Here is a 21,672-nt window from a genome sequence, read left to right as displayed (position 1 = left end):
CACTTCCCAAAATGATACGTGATAACAGAGACAATGATGCTTTTTTCCTATTGTTGCTCTTGTGCTGCTCGCACTCAGCATTGGCAGATTTTATCCCTCATACCTGAGGACGTGCCCTACAAAGATGCAGGACAGAAAGCAAGCGAGAATGAAACTAATGAGTATATATAGCCCCAGATAAGAATTGGAGCCATAGATCCATTTTTGGTCCCCGACTTCCAGCTCATTAAGGCAAATCCCTGAATTTCTCTGCACCGTCCTTCCCTCATTGGAAGCTAGGGCTATTTCTCCTGTGCACTGTCTATCCTTTTTTACTAAAAAATGTAAGCTCCTTAAGGCTGTAGTTTGTGCAGCATCAGGTCTCCCACCTGCAGGGTTTACAGCCCAGTCACTGACAAGGTGAGATGATGGGCATGAACCAAATGAATGAAGAAGGGAGCAACGGGACCTGCTGACTGTAGCGTCTGACTCTGCAGCAGTGAGGGATTTGTGGCCAAAACAAGAGCAGAGCTGCTTTTAGGGGTCAGGCTAGGCCATAAGGAAAGTATGTATAATATCCGGATAAAGGAAACATCTATCCTCCCCATCTGAAAGCCATCTTGCTCGGGGTAGCCTTGGCTATGAAGCCCTGGCTCTCATCTCCCTACATGTTGGTTAGTCAGGAAAGCAAACACAAGCCAAATTAGGAACGAAAAGACCTGTTTGCCAGGTTCCTGCCCGGGGTGTGAGAGGCAGCAGAGGTGCTCTGCAGCAGGGTGCTGCTGGGCTGCAGGATGGGTGCTGCCTCCTCCCTCCCCACCTGCAGCCCAGGGTGGCGGCTCAGACCTGGAGATGTGTTTGAAACCCCCGTCCACGCCGCTCGGGTCTCCTGCCTTTGCGGTGATGGACTGTGTCCCAGCTTGTCCTTGCTGAGTGATCCTTAATCTCTTACATCTTTTAATTAGGGCAATTTCTTTTGGCCTGCTGGAAATGCTTTCCTCATGTAGATTAATTAAAAATAAAGCCTAGCTCTGACAGTTTAATGTGCTGTGAGCGCTGGTCAGAATGCAGGCAGTCTTCCAAGCTATTATTCATGACACCATTCTTGCTTCTTATTTACTTTTAAACCATGTTTTGTGGGAACTGGAAACAGTCGTCGTTAGTTGTTCTCTGAAGTTACGAGCAGAATTAGTCCAGCTGTGAGAGCAAAACTGTGTATGAACCGCCACCTCCACCCTGCGGGCTGCAAAGCCCAGCCCATGCTGCTGAAAACAGAGGCATGATGCCAGATGTCCTCAGGCAGCTCCTTTGTTTCAGGATTTGCACCTCTGGTCAGCAGGGGTTCCTAGCTTAAAACCTGGCAGTTCAGCTATTTGGAGTCATGTTCATGCTTTCTGCTGTTTGCTCCCTTTCTGTTAGCAGCCGCTGACTGGTCTTTGCAAGGTCTGCAACAACTGTCTGAAGACTCGAGCAGTCAATAAAAGAAGATTGGATAGTTAATGGCTTTGTTCTGATCTTCTTCAGGGTGTCTGTTTAAATTCTAGTTTGACTGGCCTGCGGGATTTGCGGAATTAGGCCGATCTCTTGAGAATATTCACACTTGTGTGGATGACTTCAGGTTAGTTTCATCTTTGTCTGGCCCCTCTCTAACATATTTCCCATAAAAGTCATAATTCTGTATCTACAAAGAGTTTGGGCAAAGTGCCATTCCTTTCTAGTATGAACTTGTCCAAGAAATATTAAATCCCGTATTTCAAAGCCAAAAGAGCTGTTGCAGACTGGATCCAATCTAACTCAGCAGGGTTGCTGTGAGACTGACCTGCCATGAGGTCCCACCGGTGATGGGAGATGGGACCTGCACCTCTCAGGTCTAATCCAGTCTGGGACCCACCTACTCTGATTTTTCCTCTTCAAACTCTCCAACTTCTCTCCTGGATCTTTTAGTAAGGCTTCTTAAATTTAATTTCTTATAAGCAGAGCTTGGAGAATAAACCATGAATTTAGCATCATTTCTACTGATAGCACATTAATACATAGTGTGCAGCTTCCTTGGGTATGTTCCTGGGACCAGATGAGAGAAGTGCTCTGATGAAGTGGGATTTAGCTTCTCATGAACATTTATACAAGAAGTCTCCTGCCTTGATAGTTCCTGGAATGTAAATGCAATAGAGGAGGAAGCAGGTTTTGGTTTTTGGTTTGGTTTTTTTTTTTTTTTAACGGTTATTTTTTTATACATCTTTTAGTCTACTTTCAAAGTCCTAGAAATTATTATGCTCTTTCATAGCAAATTCCTGAACACAGAGCTGCATGCTGACTTGCTGTGGCAGGACTGCACTGCTTTGCTTATAGAGATGCTATAAGGGCAGCAGGCAGTAGCTGATGGGGCACAGCTACACCCCTGCCTGGGCCCGGATAATTCAGCAAAGCTATTCACAGCACGGTGTTATTTGTTATTGCATTGCCTATTGCATATTCAGCGGTAGGAGAACGTTCCTGTTGGCACTGCTGGACTTTAGGACAAGCTTTTTGTTGAGCTGTATTTAAATGTACGAAATGGAAGCACGTCATAGCATTCCCACTTAACTCTCTCATGCGACTTGGCATGTGGTATCATAAGAAATCAAAATTATGGTGGTTACTGTATGTTCTGCCTAGAATAATTCTGCTTAAATTCCTAGGGGATGCTAAAACACTGGACGGGGAGGGTAAAGCAGGAGCCAGGTGTAGAGCTGTAATGAAAGAAATTTTTAAGACAGTGCTGTGGCAACAGAGCTGGTTTTTCAAATTGAAAAAATTTTTACACGGTGGCTGGAAAGGGTCAGGGGGAAAGAGCAGTATTACCATGAAAGATATTCCTTCTTCCTATGAGGAAAACTGAATATTTTAAATCAGCAGCATTTTCTGGTTTAAATAGTGGAAGACAGCCCAAAGCAATGAGCTATCATTCTTGCAAATCTTGTGACCTGCAGTGTCTGTCTTCTTACACTGGCATTTGATCCTCCTTGTTGAACATGAACATTTCAGTATTTCATCACCACACTGTCTTGCAAAGCAACACATTTCCCCCATTTGCAAGCAACAGTTACAGGAAATGTTACCCTGTGTTGGAGCGCCGCAAAGTACCACTGACCCAGACGGGGTATCGGGGGCAAATGCTGTTTCAGTTGTCTTACAGCCTGTAAACATCAGTGTTACTCATTTGACTTCTTTTGACTGTACACTCAGTACCAACACTGTGCTTGTCTGAAGCCAGCCGAGCTGAATTTCTGTTCTTAGAAGCTAATTTTACGAAGACTTTAATAAATATATGTTTACAAACAAATAAGGAGTCATTTTTGCAGACTACACTTGGTCACAGAACCTTTGATCTCTTAGTTTTATTCCTTTTAAATGTATTTTAGTTTTAAGTTTTGGCTCTTTCAGGCTTCAGAATTCCTATGGTGAAATTGCTTCATAGAGTGATTTCATTGTTAAGACATCGCAGAAAAAGAAAAAAGATATCCATGTATTGGATAGTCAAAAGATCAGGCAAATATTTCACTCAGTGTACAACAAAATATTATGAGGTAATTTTATTTCTTTTCCCATTTTTAGGTAAAAATATTACAGTATACAAGATAATCATATTAAAGGTAAAAATACAGTATTTTGCTTTTCTCTAAACAGACCTACGTACAGTACACTTTTTTCTTTTTTTTTTTTTTTTTTTTTGTACAAATATAACTATTATTCTATTAGGCTATCTGTAGTCTCATCTGGCACTTAAGAACTGATCACAGGTCACCTTCTGGTTCTGCTTGTTTTTCTCAGCTGACACCTAAATGTAATGTTCATCTTACAGGTGTCTCTTGTAAACAAACAGTACAGTTCAGTGGTTCCCAAGTAGTAAGGTGTGCTTTAAGTAGTTGAAATCATGTAGCCGAACGTAAAACCCCAAGCAATCCAAGTCTGTACTTGTGTCGTGCAGATTCACCACTTTCCAGTCATAAAAGTGCAATCCGAGGACTTGTATCACTGCAGCCTTTAAAACAGTTTTAATCCCTTCCTGGTCCTCTGTAAGAGCCAAACACATAAGTAATTTTGACAACGACTTTTCCTTTTTTTTTTTTTTTTTTTTTTTGTCAGAATGTTCTCAGTGGAATTGAAGCCTTTTTGTACTGATTTTAAGGTTTGAAACTACTGGGCTGTGCTCTCTGTGATTTATCTCACCCTATGGCTTGCTCTTTTACCTCTGGAATCCAAAAGCTGAGCTCAGTTGCATCACCGTTGCCGGATTAATGTTGTTCTTTGAACACATTAGCACAATATATGTTATTTCTGGGCATTCCTGGGAAGTGACTTTCACATCATTATGAATATTTCAGTACGCCGTTGTTGAAGCTGGGATCATCTGAGGACAAAAGAGAGGCTAGGTGTGTACAAAGCGACCGTATCCACTAGTGGACTAGCTAATAGAGCTGGGAAAGGCGGAGAGGAGTTTTTGGCTGGGAATCCCTTTATCAGGTTCTAGCAGATGGATGCTTTACCCAACAAGCTTGGTTCATTTTTTCCAGCGCTGTCATACAGTCTAAAAGGTAGGTGACCTCTACCTGCCACCCTTTCACTCAGTCATTTCAGCAGATGATTTCTCATTTGCTTATTAACTCATTAAACACAGTGCTGTGCAAAGTTATCTTCATGGATGCCCGTGTAAACATAAAAGGAGAATACACACCCAAGGATAGGAATTTAAAAAATTTTTGTAAGGAATATACTTGGCACATTTTTTCTTCAGGCTTCACCCAATTCTGACCAGTACAGTCTCAGTTGGTATAAACGAGCCCAGTTGCATTGTCTTCACTGGAGTCAGATGGGTGAAGATCTGGCTTTTTTGCCTTTAACTAGAGGTGCCTTCCCTATGGTGCATCTATTTCTGATGTCAAAGGGCATATATTTTTACCAGTAAGTCACTTATGCATCATAAAAGCTTTAACTGGTAGCTCACCAAGCACAGCAGTAACACAATGTGCTCCTACCAAGACTTGCAAGTGAGCAAAAGCTGAGTGTGCATTACCCATCTTTTGCATGGTTTTTGCCCTCCTAAGATGCTGGTTGAGATTGAATAATGTTTAGAAAACCTGTTGCCTTTTTCTATGTTCACCATCAAATGTCCTTATTTAAGTTCTTCCCAAATTTGTCGCTCAGCTGCTGTATTAGTCTCGCCAGCTCGCCAGTAGCTTGTGACTTTTCCTCTAAGAGTTCATAGCGGAGACTGGAAATATCTTGTTTAATCTCTTTAAGTTCTCCTAAAAGGAAGAAAATATTCTTGTTAGCAATATCGAACCAAATAATTAATCCCTACGTTTTTTACCCGAGAAAGCATTAATTTCAGTGTCGTTGGTAATGAAAGTGTGTGGAGCTCCATATGAAGTCCTTGAATTTATACACTTACTATCTGACTTACAAGAAATAACCTGTACGGGCAGTAGTTGGTACTGACAGCAATAGCAAATATGTATGGAAAGTTCATATTTTTCCTCAAGCCTTTTCTCTCTCCACATATTGATCTCCACCTACACAGGCCATTTGCAGGAGTGTAGCAGTTAAGGGGTGTTAGAAGGAGGTTCTTCTCCATCTGCATATAAATGCTACATGACACCATGGCCATACAAATCCTTATCCAGTTCAAAAAAAGTCTGGGTATGGGCAGTACTGTCAAAAATTGCTTTACTTAGATCCCAAGACAAGGTTGGGTGCTGGCAAGATTGTGGGTGTTGTAAAGCAAGAAGAAGTAGAACTGTAGGGCAGAACAGGATTATGTAAAGGCAGATCCTATGATATGTATGTTCTGCTAAGGAAAATTAAGTACCCAGAATTTCAAGAGCATAAAGGTTGCTCAGAGTCACCACTGCTCACCTTAGTGTGAGCATGAGTCTGCTCTCTCTCTACAGAGGGTGTTATCTAAACTCAACTCTTTTACCGGCCCTACCAATAGCAATACCATTACATGCTCTACTCTGTGTCAATTATAAAAATCCACTTGCCTTCATTGACCTCATCATTTTCTCGGTCAACCTGAGCCTTCAGTACATACCGCTTAATCAGACGTTTCATTATTTTCTGAAAAGAGAACAGAAACACTTATCTTAACACGAGCTCTCCACATTGCCTTAATTCTAGACTCATTATGAGCAGTTCAAACACCTGATTTCAGTATGAATAAAACCTGGCTTCACAGGATGCAAAGAGAATTTTTTTATTGGCTTCCCATTTATTTTATACTTTATATTATGAACTTTGCACTACAATAGTTGATTGACAGCCATTGCATAATGAGCCCACATACCAGGCACTTTGGGGTGTTTTGTGGGATGCACTTGAATGTAGACTATGTCCCACAGACAGGAAGAAAACACAGATGATCCAATAGCAAGCTAAGAAATGGGATCCAGAATCTTCCTTTAGCATGTTGCTGTTTAATGTATCAATAAAAAAACATTTTACAGGAAGAAATATGGGGTTAATTCATGGTTTTAGCAAACTCTCTCACGATGATGAACTAAACATCTGACCTGAGGTTAACAGAAAGACTCTGTTTGCCTTGCAATTGGGATTTTAGGAGAGAAAATAATTTTAGTGAAGGACAGAGAAAAGAGAGTTTGAACAGAAGTGGAGGACTTGGCTTAAGTGAGGGAAGTTTCTTAAGGAAATGGGCAGATTTTAAGGGACATGCACAGGGAAAAAATAGAGCCATGTAGATTTATAAACTGGGAGATGATTGTTGGTAAGGAACAGCGTATATGAAAATAGTAGAAGATGGCTATGGATACGAGCTTGCAATGTGATATTGTTCCAAAAATGCGTGTAACGTTCATCTAGAAGGAAAGTAACTTTGGCAGTCTTAGGCTAAACACTGGGTTACAGCTGAAGGCCTGCACCATTGCCTGTTCTTCGCTACAGAAAACACACTCATCAGTGGGGAAAAAAAGTCTCAACTATGATAAACATAAAGAGGATTGCTCTATCTGAGACAATGATTTAGGTCCATCCTCTGCAAACAGAGATCGCTGAGCATCCAAGAACAGATACATAAATGTCTTTCACTGGCCGGATGGCCACTGTTAAGGAAAAATCCTCTCCTGGCATGAGCTCACTTATTCACAGAGCAGTCACAAGCCTCTGCTTTGAACATCACTGAAAAATGCCGCAAGGAGTGTGAAACATGATTTAAGAACTCAGTACACCTGCTCTATTTTTTTCTTAGTAGCCGAATATGAATTACAGCAGTGCAAAAGGCATGTGAACATCAAAGGAGGATCCAGTCACTTGTATATGTCATGCAGTCATGGAATATGGGATGTCTAAGACCTGTCCTTGTATCAAAGAGGCATCTGGCTAACCGGGCGAGTCATTAAGGCAACAGAGATGAGGCACAGTGCACGTACGGTGTGTTGAAGATGGCCAAGGTAGTAGAATCCAGAGGGAGGTAGGGTTGTCACCTGAGAAAACATAAATGAAGTAATGTTTGGGGAAAGTAGGGAAATCCTGGATCCAAAAAGAAGTTATTGTTTCAGAACAGACGACAGAGAAAAAAGATCAACTAAAACAAGGAATCAGCACACAGGGAATGCGCTTATTACCTGGAAGAATCTGATAACATCACATCTACCTGCTCCATTTCCCATACAGCTTGTATTTTTGATGGGCACCACTCAAATGCTATCCTGTATTAACCACTGTGTGTGATAAAAATCACAAGCTTAAGGCTGCCTAGTCTACCAAATACATGCTGTACAGAGATTTGTCTACAGGAATTAAATCTGAAAAATGTGACCACTTTTTAACAAGAGTCTACTTAGCCACTTAGTAGATATTTCTGCCAATAGCTTTAGGAAAGTAATTAATTTTTGCCTTGATATTGCACTGTGGCTTCTAAGCCTTGCTTCTTCCCTTCTCCCCAGTACTGCCCCTTTTAGCTACAATGGGTGAAGCAGCCTCTTGGCCTGCTTACTGCAGGGAAATGCTGAACAAAACTTACAGACAGCCTCTTGATAATGAATGCTAAACCTGAAACAATGCAAATATGGCTGATTTCTATAAAGTGCTATTCCCTCATTCTCTAAAAAGTAACTGAAATTCTTCAGGTCTTAGAGATCTTTCATACTAAGGAACACTCAGCTATGGAGTGTTGGTCTTAAGAGAATAGGTTCTAGGAACAGGTCAGGCATTTGTAAATTATAACTCTGTACCGAATTCCGTATTTTTTATGTATTTATAGGCACAACGGTCAAGCTTTGCATTTGCCATCAGCTACCTGAACACCTTCTACACCTTCTAGCACAAAGGGATATGAGAAGAAAAGGACAGATTTGTGGCCAAGGCCTCAAATTGGACTCGTGAGATTTAGGGCTCAATTTCTGGTTCAACCATAGGTGTTTCGGGTCTGATAAGTCCTGCTGGACCTCAGTCCCTTGTCTTAATGTGGAGGCCGTGTTGTCTTCCCACTTCACTATTTATAGTGTTGTATTCTGGACTTCACTTCTATGCACCTTTGAAGTTCACATTGTTACAGACCTTAAGCCTATTTGATTCACAGTTTTCTTCTTGCTGCTGTGTTTGTGAGCACTGCAGATGTCATTTTTGATGAGTGTGGGAGGTCCCAGGGCAGCGCTAATGGGAGGAAATGCTTTGTGCCTTCATGTCCCTGGTCAAAACCAAACCAAAGTCATCAGCGATCAGAGGGCACAGCTACTCACTGGGGTGTCAGATTTCAAAGCTGGTGTCTCAAATGCACATGTTATCCCTTAGGCAGTGGAAGAGTTCGAGAGTGAAGCGGGCCAAGGATTTTTCTCATTTCTCACCTGTGTGCTATTTTGTCTGTCAAAGCAGCAAAGAAATATACCTCTGAGCCCTTAAAAGTACAAACTATTCCCTCTGTTTTTTCCTGACAAAGCCTTTCCTGAGTTTTGTAGATGAAGATGTTGTTGATAGCATGACAGACTGCAGTGCTGAAAGAGGGAAAAACTTGTGAGCTTAGCACAGCATTTCAGCAACGCTCCATCTTCAAGTCTCAGCTCAAGAGGGTTTGATCAAGATATTATTTTATTTTGCTTGGAGTAGTTTATTCCAAGATCACGCCAGCTATGTGTTGACATGTTCTTCCTACTTTTCAAATTATTGCATGTTTAGTTTCTGTGTATTTTTGTTACCCCTCAGGAGTACTGTCTGTCTGTAGTCCAAGTACACAGACTGCATATACATCACTTGATAAATACAATAAAAGAAAAGAGTTCAGCGAGAAGCTACCGCTTCAAAGATTTCCCAGTTGTAGAAGAAAGCTTGCTGGCCAGATTATCAAACTGTTCTTTAGATAATCAAGACTATTACACTCTCCTTATGTTATCTAGGCAATCTCTTCCTGCAGCAACTGAAACTTCCAAAGATCATTTGAAGACAAACCTAGTAGGAGCATTATTAAGGCAAAATAACGGGTAGTTATCGTTTTCTATCTATTATTCACGGTCGCCTTTGGCTTTTTCAACCTCGGAAATAAGGGTCTAATTTACCACAAACATTAGGCGGTCTCACTGAGAAATAATAGCTACAGGCAGAGAATGAGTCCAGCAGAGGCTGACACATCTTTCCGTTACCTGTGGGTCTGACTGGATGGGAAAATGTCAGAAATGCTGAAATACCATTTTGAGCGGGACACAAACATCTCTGCCTTTGATGGTATCAAGCCAAATAACTCCAGATGCCAGAGTGAATGTATCGCCCTCCTAACTTAGATTTTCACATACTCCTCCTATCCTGACGCAAAAACCTGAACATTTTTTAACACCAGCAGAAATTTGTTACTGGTCTGCTGTAGAGCCTAGGAGCCCACTGTGCTGGATGCTGTACTAACACAAGGCAAACCACTTCTAGAATTGTCATCGCACATTTTATCCGACTTAACTATTGCTTTCCTCAACTGTCTTTAATGTTGGTTCCTTCAGACATATCACGTGCTGTCAGATTTCTTTTCACTTTATGTTAAAAAAAACAAGGAAAAAATCCCGTGGGGCACATTTTGCTTATTGTGGTACCCTACTACACATGTTTGCACAAGAAATAATACACCTGCTGGCACAAACAGTCCAGCCTAGACAGACAGTTGTGTTAGTTCCTGCGATGACTGGGGCACCCCGTGCCACCACCGCAGCCACAGGTATTTTTGAACCATACCACATTGCGGGTTTAGCTTGGTAGGACGAGCCACCGCCAGAGAAAGCACATGCAAATGTTAATGGAAAGGCTGGAGAGATGACTCTGTCTCATGACAAATGAAATGCTCTTAATGCAAAATTGGAGGATTAAAGCTTGAATGATATTTCTTGTATTAAATTCAATACCCTCGAGTGGAATTAATTAGCATGGCAAACACTAGCACCATCTGTATTTCCATGGGTGACAGGCTGCGTTTGTCTCTGAAGTGCCCCAACCCAGCTCCGTGCCCGTGCTGAGCCCCAGCCTGGCATTGACTGGAAAAAAACAAACATGACCCTGGCAGGTAAGAGCTGTTCACTGACAGATCTCTTCCCTGACTCTTGCTTTCATGCTGTGATTACCTGATATCTTGTGGGCTTGTTATAAGCATTCTTCCCAGAAAAATTTTCTGTATTTCGAGTGCTAGAGTGAAAACGAACTTTCTGAAATTATAAAACATCATGACACAATTAAATCAATGATAACTTCTCATATCCAGACAGCCCCAAACTAAACAGAGCTTTATAAAAACAGTAGGAAATGGTTCAATGTATGAGTAGAATAAAAGTTAGCACATTCAGGTCTAAAAAAGTAAACTTTTGAAAGTCAGACAAAAGGTCAAACCCCACAAATTACTGAAAAATTTGGATTCTAAATTGCCTAGAGAAAAATGGTATTCTCACACAAGTTTTAGACAAGAAAGTATTAAGAGGCACAAAATATGTTAATCTAAAATAGATTGGTGATTATTAATTTAGAACACATTTTAAGAAAGGAAGAAAAATAAATGCTCTTGTTTAAAGAGAACAAATTGATGTGGCATGAAAATAAATTCTGAAACAGAATTGATTTTCATCGGTCCTTTTAAAACAGCAGTACCATTTGCTACTTTTTTAGCTCAGTGAAAATATGCTTTTTTTTTTTTTTTTTTAGATAGAGCAGTATTTTTTTATCAGAGGACATCACAACTATTAATTTTGTACTCTAGAAGTTTTCTAGGAGATTTTTCTGAAGACTGCACATAATATTTGTAACAGATTTCTTTGACTCTCTTATCCACCTCTGAACATTCTGGCTCAAGTGCTAATGAAAAAAAATCACTTATTCAAAGGAATTAATTCATATGATAGACCCAGAGGAACCAACACATGTTATAGATCTCTGAACCTATACGCAAGTGTATGTGCCGGGAAAGCTCTGGTTAAGGGGTTTTCTGCCCTGACTGGACCAGAGACCCTGAGAAATAAGTGATTTTTTTTTTTTTTGTTATTATTATTTTTTTTAAATCAGGATGCTGATAATGATTGAACTAAAAGTCTGATGTAATCATGTCATTATTTTTTTTTTTTTGTTTCTCATTCATCAGGTGTTCCATGGTCTTACAGAGACTGTTTTGAAGATGATCTGTGAATAAAATCAACAGGCAAGCAAGAAATGACTGATACTCTTAACTGTTTATGTCAAAGCTGTGGAAATGATGAATTTTGCATGAGTTTCATGAAAAAGGGCAAGCTAGACACTGTCATTCATGTGGCTTGGGGAAGAAAGGGCTTAAAAAAAATTTTATTACTTTGGTTTATGCTTTGAAGCAGAAATTAAATTTAAAACAAAGCAAGCTTCATGTGGTCTGATTCAAATAATGTTTTAAAAATATTACCTTTTTTAATCGTTATTTGAGATAAAGGACAAACATTTCTTTTATTTCCAGACTTCACTGTTCTAGTGGATCTTTCAGTAATAATAGTAACGTTAAATGAATTTATAGAGTAGAATGCCCCCAAATGCTCATCTACCTTGGTAATGCTCACTGTGTTGGGTAGTTAAATTAACCAGTAACATGGAGTAGACTCCATGGATATACTTCTCCCTTCGATTTAGGCTCTGGCAGAGACTGAATGAACATCAGACCTGAGCAATCCTCTTAAACTCATGGGAGCATGATCTCCTCCAAGGCCACAGCCTGTGCCTGCAGCTGGATGGTTCACCATGAGTTGTCTTGCTCAGCTGTTTGCTCCTTCAAGGAGAGCCAAGAGATCCAGACAAAGCCCAAAAGCAGGTTGCACATCACAAAGTCAAACTCTTCAGACTCCTCCAACCTTCCTTTCCTTCACCTCGGTCTTTCTTATCACAACTCTTCCCTTGTGCAAGCTTAAAACTGGGGGTTGGCTGCTCACGTCTCAGTTGGAGGGTCCCAACGTCACCCACTTCTTCCTCCTCATGCGTATTTCCACCCAGCTAGGGGTTTACAGCCTGGCTGGCTGGGTCTGAGAGCAGGCTGAGGGAATAGCAATGTGCCCTAGAAAAGCCGGCCAGCCTGCCAAGGAACGACACTAGCCTCTCACATGCACTTACTGTAAAAAATAAGACACGACACATTTCTGAGGGCTTTTCTTTTCTTCCAGGAATGGGTTCTCTTGTGTTGTTCTCTTGTTTCAAACCCAGCTTGAGCTGAGAAAGTTAAATAAAGGCCAGGAGACTTTCAAGCAAAGCTGCCTTCTTGCATCTTTTCCACCAAATTTGATGCCAGCAGCTGAACAGCCGTGGCTGGGTTCCTGTGAATATTTAGGGTGTTTTCTTCTCCAGTGTAAAGCAGGTGGACTTGCCCTGTGAGTGGGATTGTATTTATTATAAATTTATGCGCTAGGAATGCTTCATCCCAGCGATGATCTGCGCTGCGTTGCAGGTAATACTTTCCACAGGCAATATTTTCTCTAATTGTCATTTTCCCACAGGGGAGCAAAGCTAATGCTGTTGGGAAGGGTCTGGGTGCTAACCATATTCTTGCATCTCTCGCTGTGTCAGGCAGACACTCACTGGTGCTGAGGAAAGCATTGCCGCTGTGTAGCCAATATTTCCAAAGCAAATTTCTATTTCAGATGACCAAAGGGGTGTTGGCTGAAGCAGAATCTACCTGTTAGTCGCTACACATCACTTGGCAGATGTAAGTAGAGAGGCTGTTAATTATAGCTTTAGGTATGTAGGAGGTGGTATTAAGCACCTTGGAAACTTGTTCCCAAACCCGGGATGGCAATAAATGTTGTAATGACAGCAAAATTAATTTGGAAATCACTTAAAGGAAGGTGAATGTTTTGAAAAGGCTGGAAGATGAGGAGTCAGACAAGGTGGGATCCTATTTGTGCCTCTCTTTCTGCCTTTTGTATTTGGCCTTGCTTATTTGACCTTGGGAAACTCCCTCATAAAAATGCCTACTTTTATAAAAGTTGCTCTTTTCCTGGTAGTATAATGAGGCCACAAGTCTGGGACGACCCTCTAGGTGCAATGTAATACAAGTAACATGCAATGATGAGGCTGAGTAAGAGTCTGTGCTGTCCCTGATCTACCTGTGTCGCATGTCACCCCCCTTCAGAAGGTTCCTGCCACAAATCCTTTCTACAAAAAAGGTGAAAAGTGAAGATACAACATACCCGTTGTTTGGAATTCAACATCCCCATCTCAAGATCATTTTCACAGTTTTTGGCCTTAGATTTGCAGAGTTTTATGAGGCACATTTTTATTCTCAGTATGAGATAATAAAATGATTTAGGGCTTGGCACTAGATTAAAAGGAGCAGGTAACGTCCTTCCTTCGTCAAAGTAGGACAGCCAGAGCTTGGCACGTGCAAACTTCCACTCCACATCTGCATCCTCCTTGGGAAGGGAAGAGAAATAAAAAAAAACCCAAAAACCAAACAACACACAAGTGCATAATTAGTAAATAGGAAGGAATTTAGCTGTGAGAAGGACAATCATACAGGTAGGATTTTACTAGATCAGATTTCTGTTTGCCAAAACAAGACCCCTGCACACGTCTTTGTAGGTAATCTTAAAATATGGAAAATTGGAACAAAGCAATGGATAAACTGAGAGTGTAAGTCCTTCAAATACTAGACTATTCCTATTTCCTTGGATATCAAAGGGGTTGTCTTTCAGTAACAATCTGGTGCTTGTGCTGATAAAAGAATGTGTCAGAACATATACAGAGTCATGGAAAGCAGAAGAAGTTGTTATGTGCACGACAACAGCAAAGCCTGTCTCTGATTAACTGCGATGCTGTCTCACTGCCAGCTGTCTGTTATCACTGCTTTTGCCAAGAATCCCCCATACAGGGAGGAGGCTAGGAGAGGATGGGTTCCTGATTTCTTCTATAATTAGCTGATTTCCTCACAGATCCTGCTTGCATTCACCATCCTGTATCCCTAGATCAATACACCTTAATCCTCTTACTATTCACCTCAGTGGATAAAGCCGGGGAAAAAGTCCATCACTTGGTGCCTGTGAATCTCCTTTGTGAACTGTCAAGGTGTGCCAGGATCGCTTCCAAGTACAAGGACAAGGTTAGCACATACTTTATGGATCTGCTTGGCATTTATATAGGAGGATGGTCAGGGCCGTGTATGAGGAACATATTTCAGGCAAAAGAAATTATGAGATACAGCTGCTCGACAGCTGTTCTCATTGTGGTTTATATGGAGGCCAGCAGCATCAATAGGAGCGTGGGTTTGCCAACACCCTGTACTCATGTACATCTGTGTGCTGCTGAAATTAATAACCTTTGATTACCTTGTCCCTCTGAAACCCAGTCAAAAAACTGGCATAACACAACTGAGATGAATTGTCATGGTTACAGCAATATGTCTTCACCAATGGAGCAGCACTCCTGCCGTTTGGTCTTGTCATTGTTTGGGGCTGCACTTCACAGAAGCCTTAAGCTGAATTACAGTAGGAACAACTTGTGAACAGTTTTAAGGCTTTTCTTTTAAGCAGTTAAGAATCCACTGATAGAAGTAATTCTGGTTTCTGGCTGGGAAAATAATTTTTTTCTTTCCATAAATGCAAAGTTGTCAGGAAGCACCAATACTTGAGGCATAAACAGAATTAGCTGAAGAGGGATGTTCAATGGAAAGCATGAGACTATAGTCTTGCCACTCCAGCTAACAGTAAAACATGTCCCCGCTGACCATAATGGATTTTAATTCCTAAGTAATGACCATCCTCTGTCATTACTGACATTTCTATTGTCAGATGAACACATTGGCAAAAGGGACTTTCTCTGCAGTCGGTAGGATGACTCTGTCTTTAATCTCCCTGCTACTGAGGGTTGAAAGGAAATAGTATGAGATTTACTGGGTTTTCCCATGCCTCAAATAGGAGGATGTTGGCCAAATCCCTCACACTTGTTTTGCTTGCTGATAGTTACAGGTAGTCTTTAAGAAACTTTTGAAAAATTCCATGCAATCAAGAAGGACGATAATGGATTTTTCCAGGAAAATGGTCATCAGAAAGTTCAGACTAGAAAGTTAATATAGGCCACCTCTTCGGGTAGTTTTAGAAACTTTTCTTCAGAAACTTTCAAGAGCATCTCTACCTACCACAATAAACTACAAAATGCAGCAAGAGGCTTAGACCCCTCCAGAAGTAAATCTTGTTTAGGTAAAAGAGGATTCAAGAAGACTCTTGATCTTAAGTGGTTAAAAACCTTTGGGGAAATGACTCTGCCTTCTGCATGTGGGAAAGCTTCTAGGACAGAGAACATACATAAAGACTGTCTGACATTTAGACTTAGTTACAGCATGCACAAGATAGAGTTGTATTTGCAATACAGTACATGGGTGAATCAGACATTACAGTGAGAAAATATTTTCAGCTGTGGCCTTTTGCAGTGTCAGCTTCTGAGGGGAGATTAGAACAAATAATTAATACAAACCCAACTACAGAAGCTTGACATTTAACAAATCAGAAAGAAGAGGTGAGTCAGCGTTATTATCCAAATAAATTTTTTTTCTGCCTTTATTGACATTAGCAGGGAGTTGTTTATGTCTAAAGCATTTAGCAAATCCAGTCTGCTAATAGCAATACTATTGAACAAGGTTGATAAACCCTGCAAATGCCTTTCTGCAGAAACCCGTTCATATTCTTTGAGGGCTGTGTCAATATCCTTTAAAAGTTGCTTTTTTGTGAATGTCCATGCAGTTATGTTTTGCAGACTTAGACACTCCTCCTCCTTCAAAAAAAAAAAAAAAAAAAAAATCTGTATCGAGGTTGTATGCCTGGTATTTGGAAAATATGGATTTTAAAAATATGCATACATGAGTTTCAGACCTAGATGGGCTTGGGCGTTTAACCAGTAGAGAACAGGGCAAGAAGCCAGATGAAATATTGCTCAACCTTTCATAAGCAAACAATGCAGCTAAGGTAACACACATGGATAAATTATCATAACTGACAGAGGGTGTAAAAAAATATCACAAACTGCTTTCATTAAACACATGTAAAGGAAATTTGGTTTATTCACAGATGGTCATTAAAAAAAAAAAAAAAAAAAAAAAAGGAAGTTGACTAGAAACAATTCGGTGTTAATTATTAATGCAGTCCTAACTTGGGGAGGACAGACACAGCCTTAACTCTTACAAAGTGTAAAATCTGTATTTCAACAGCACTCTAATCTTGCATATGGAATAAGCAACACCTCCCGTGTTTTTTTAACATTTTCATTATCAGCGATAATTAAGTACATTGAGTTTGTAATCTAATTTCCCATCTTACCTCAATTTCCTGATAGGAGTTGTTGATCATGGCTATTAGCATATTAAGCAGCACCACCACCATAGTCACGTTATATACTCCATAGAGTACATATCCAATATTCTCAATGAATTTATGATCGTACTTCAGCACCACAGATATCACTTCAGATAAGCCAAATATTGACCAGAATAAGGTTTTAAAACTTTCTTCTACCCTAAAAATAAAGCGAACAATCATTTTATGGAGTTAACATCAGGTTAGCCAGGCCAAATGCTAATAACAAAGGTGACAATCCACAAATATAAATATGATGCTTTGGCACAGTCATTGTAAGCCATTATTCAACACCCAGGGATGCGGCAAATCATATTTCCTGATTTGATGAAGAAATACGATTTCTGATTAATTCTGTAATGTTACAGTGTCACTTTATTTGTTCCATCTGTTCTTCTCAGGTGCATTATTTGTCACGTGGATTTTGTGTCCCTATTAAGGACGTCTTCTCCATGGACAGTTTGAAACTTTTTGTGTAGGGCTTTGTAATTCTATCCACTCACTCTTTTCTCATCCAGAGAAGACAAGCAGAGATTATGTGAGAAAGGAACCTGGTTTGACCTCCTTATGTGTCATTTCCAGGGCAGAAGAGAAGCATTACCTTTTACTGAAGAGGAGTGACTGAAAAGTTCTGATTAGTGGCATTAATATAATGAGCGCGCAGTACAAATGTAATCATCCCATAGTCTGATTTTCTCCCCATCCTGCTTTGGGACTGCAAACAAGTCAGGTGCCCAAGAATTTGTAGCAAAAAATCTGAAATTACGGAGTGGTAGATGTTGTAGAGAAGCATTTTGATTTGATTATTACACTTGCTTGAAGGTAAAAAGGAACCAGAGGAAAATAAAAACGTTGCAAGACGGGGAAAAAAAAAAAAGAGGGGAATAAACCAACAACAAAGAGAAGTGGGGCTGGAAAGGATGTGGCTGGACTGACAAGTCAGAAGGAGAGTTTGATGCAAAGGAGCCAAAGCTGCAACAGGCAGAAGGGGAGCAGCCACAGCTGAATAGGAAGGAAGGAAGGAGAAGGAGGGACCCTGGTACATTTTGGAAGCATTTTGTTTAATTTTTAATTTAGAAACAATTTTGCCTTCACCAAACAATCCTTAGCATGGTAACAGTTAACCACCCCCCACCCCCCGCCTGCCAGGAGGTAAACGCCTTCTAAGAAAACAATACCTCTGACAAATTATTTTGATTAAATATTTTTTTTTACTAGGATGGCAGCCTAATCCTGCTAAATCCCTTCATAAAAGCAGATTGTAGACACAAACTACAACGTATCCTAAGGGAAAAATAAGCTTTACATTGACTCCAGTAGCAATTACACCATGCATAAAAGCAAGAGAAATTAATTTTAACCCCTTGAAAGGTTAGTGCAGAGCACAGGGCAATTAACTTGCTGCCACAGCAAACTGATATTTATCTCCCGTCATAACTGACTGTATTCCATGTTCCATTTACATCTAGGAGTAAAACTGCTGTAAACGTTTAGGTTTGATTCTCAGCCAGTCTAACTGCATTCACTTGTGGGGAGTAAACCCGAGTGGTGTTTTATTTATCTGGTCGAAATAAAACAGGATTTAATTTAACACGTGGCTTTCTGTCGAGTCTCTCTGTCAGCCAGAGTCACCGATCCCACGTTCACTCTCCCTTGCTGCTTTGCATGAGGCTGGGACACCACACAGAGATAAACGCTTGTGGGATGAGCTACGAGGGTGCCATTGCTTTCCCACTTGCTGGACATTTCCTCTCCTGTAACGTTTTGCTCTTGTCTCCTGCTCTCATCTGCAGAAAAGAGTAGCTGGCATTAATGTGTCCAATACCCTTCACTTTTATGGTAGCAATGTGACCAGCGCTTGTTCTATAAATGTTGCACTTTCCAGTTAAAGAATGTATTTAACGCCAGAAATCTCTGACTTTGAAACCCACCACCTAAGTCACTTATCAAACTAATAAAACCCGTAACCTCCAGCCTTGATCCCAGCTGCACCCTGCTATTAACCTTTCTTTTTTAATTTGGAAAGGTTCCCGTCGTTTTCCACCCTGCCAGCAGATTTTAATACAGTGTGTCAACTCCGCTCCTTTTCCACAGCTCAAGCATTAACCTTAGTTCTGGAGTGGTGTCAGATTCTCCTTCAAAAGTTGATTAAGGTTCTGCGAGTGGCCCTGACTGCCCTGAGCACTGCAGGGGAGATGGGCCAGGGCCAGGCTCCACTGCAAATGTCCATAGCCCTTATTCCCAGGGCCAGGGGAGGGACCAGTGCCCATGGTGGGGAGCATGGGGAGGTGGTGTGAGAGGTGGACCTGGCCTGTAGCACCCCGAAACGGTGCTTAGCAACCCCCCCCCCGGCAGACGCATGTCTCCCTCTTGTAGAGGAAACATTTCTAAGGAAACCTTGGATTAGTCCATCCCTGCCCTCCGAAAAAGCAGGATGGCTCTTACCTTATTACTACTCAGATTGGTGCCAAACTGCATGAGACTGGCACAGGTCACAGGGAATATTCAGTTGGGTTGGTTGGGGTTTTTTGGGGGGTTTTTTTGGTTTTTTTTTGAGAACATCTCACTAAAACACGAGATGAGGATGTTTGAAGCCAAACTCTCAAAGATTCCAAGATGCGGATGTGTCTCACTGTTGCCAGCTATGCAATTTACCCCCTTCCTGCAAGGTCAGCGGGTGGTTTATCCTTCTCAAAGGCAGACAAATGAAGGAATGGAGGAAGTCAGGAGTCCTGCCCAGACTGACAGCTCCTGGCAGCAGGAGGATCTGGCAGTGGCAGATTGACTGAGGCTTCTTGTGGAGACGGGTACCTGCACTCTCTCCCTGCTGTGGTGGAGCTGACTGTTGCAGTGAGGAGAGAGCAGAGAGGATTTTTTTGTTTGTTTGTTTCTATGCACATTGTCATGTAAAAGTTAAACAAGGATTTTGCATCCAGGAAGAAAACAGACCATAGGCAATCATCTAGATGCAGATTTTCCTCGCTTTTATAAACAGCAGTGTTCTGTTCACCAAAAAAGATCATGGCAAGGCTATGATTTCATGTCAATCTTGTGTCCTCTGCTTTAAGAAAGCTTAAGGCATCCTTTCAGCCTTATTTCCTTAAATTGATTGGTTGAGATTTAACACTGACGAAAAAGCAATGCAGTCAATATAATCTACAAAAATATCACATTTTGACAAAGCAAAACGAGAAGAAAAAAGCCTTCAAGCCTTGAAGTAACATTGGCACTGAACAGTGAGTCACATTTCCCTTTGGGGAGAGGGAGACAGAAAACCTCACGTTGTAGCCTTCAGCCTGATTTGTGATGCAAAAGCAAGATGAACACAGTCTTGCCTCCATTTCAATTTTGTTTGCATAGCATGTTCTTAATTACAGGCTGTTGCAAGAGCTGTGTTCTGTACACAGCATACAATACACATAAACATAGCTGGGGTTGGTTGCAACTGTCGTGAAAATGGTCTACTTATCAGCACTGAACTACTTCAAAAAAATGTCAAAACTACACCAAGGTTAGTTAATCAATATTTACATTTAACTTTGTGAAGTCCACTGTATCTTTATTTTCTTTGCATCCAGAGCATTAAAATGGAAGAACTGACAGAAACTTTGCATGATAGCTCAGTTCAGAGGCCACTGGGGTGCTATGCACTGGCTTTATAGGTAGCAAAACAGGCAAAACAGAGCACATGATTTCAAAAGTGCAGTAGCAAGGGAAGGTGAAAGCTAAATTACACCAAACATTCATTGATTATCATCATTAGAACTAAGCAAGCAATTCCCTCTGAGTGTTATCTAGACAAATGTACACTCCTTTTTCTGCAGAGGTACTGTCCTGGGAAGCTGTGGTTTTTCTTAAATGTGTAATTTGAAGTTATTTCAGTGAGTAGCAGTTTGTCTAAGGTTTCTCACTGAGGCTACCCAGTGAGCTGTCAGGTCAGCTGGCCACTTTGAAACCGGCCACGGTCAATGACTGCACAAATCCAATGGGCCTTTTCTATCACGACTAGCCAGGCGAACCCTAAGAATTAGGTCTCGTAGTTGAATAGTCATATTTCTGAGTATAAAACTTGCTTTCTGTAAAATTTCACCCACCCTCACTAGAAGTCACAAACATGCCCACCAGGAAACACATTCAGTGAGGTCACTGAGGTCACAGAATGGTTATGAGGGAACCAAAATAAGCATTCTCTTTATTTGCCCCAGTGAATTTTCACAAGAGTTACTTACTCAGATCTAATATTGAAATTTTCCTTCCATTCATGAATAAGTTAATGGCAGCAGGAGCCCGCCACATTCAGCAAGACCCACAGGCAGCTCACAAAAAATAGAGAAGGAAATGTTGCTAGAATTGGCAGCTGCCCATCTGCCAATATGATATGCCATTAGCTTATTAAAATTGTTTGAGACTGTATACCTCAGGGTTTCTAGCTTGTTGAATAAGATGTCTGAGGAGGATTTTCAGCATGAATCTTAATCTATTCTCTTTGTTTCACATGATGAAAGGGCTCATTTTTACTGATCATCATTTGACACTCCTGTGTGTTTAAATAATCAGAAGAAAGTAAGTCTATTTTAAATTTCTTCCAAATACTTGAAAATTTATGCTCATGGAAAATTTGCTTCCTAACAACATGAAGTCCCTCCAGGATAAGTAGTCACCAGGCTAAAGTTAAAGAGGAAGAGCACTGCCTTTGGACAAGACTCTCCCCACCTCAGACATCCTTTGGGCATTCATGTAACCTTTGCTCCAGCGAGCAGTCGCATTTTAGTCAATGTTTGATCATTTTTTCCTTCAAAAGATAGTAACTACTGGAAGATCCACTTAGGTATGGAGTGGTAATGAAGGGGTTACCAGACAGCATTGCATTAGAGCCTGGAATTTGTCA

The 21,672-nt window shown here is 40.9% G+C and overlaps 1 protein-coding gene across 6 annotated transcripts in view; it reads right to left on the bottom strand.

The window, feature by feature from the left end:
* Positions 1-4,120: 4,120 nt before the first annotated feature.
* Positions 4,121-21,672, bottom strand: part of TRPC7 (transient receptor potential cation channel subfamily C member 7) — a 114,941-nt gene continuing 97,389 nt past the window's right edge. For 4 of the 6 annotated variants that reach the window (XM_074915688.1, XM_074915689.1, XM_074915687.1 and 1 more), the window contains exons 8-12: positions 16,749-16,944; positions 13,632-13,853; positions 10,569-10,649; positions 6,003-6,078; positions 4,121-5,264 (exon numbers count right to left, since the gene is read on the bottom strand). In XM_074915688.1, the coding sequence (XP_074771789.1) occupies positions 5,122-5,264; positions 6,003-6,078; positions 10,569-10,649; positions 13,632-13,853; positions 16,749-16,944 (718 nt within the window). In that variant the 3' untranslated portion in view covers positions 4,121-5,121. Of the gene's footprint in view, positions 5,265-6,002; positions 6,079-7,408; positions 7,458-10,568; positions 10,650-13,631; positions 13,854-16,748; positions 16,945-21,672 lie in introns of those variants that run through there. The other 2 variants (XR_012634399.1, XM_074915691.1) reach the window with 2 other exon arrangements.

Source organism: Athene noctua, chromosome 12 (assembly GCF_965140245.1).
Source record: "Athene noctua chromosome 12, bAthNoc1.hap1.1, whole genome shotgun sequence".
In the NCBI taxonomy this organism is placed as follows: domain Eukaryota; kingdom Metazoa; phylum Chordata; class Aves; order Strigiformes; family Strigidae; genus Athene; species Athene noctua.
This window is presented reverse-complemented; position numbering and strand designations above follow the sequence as displayed.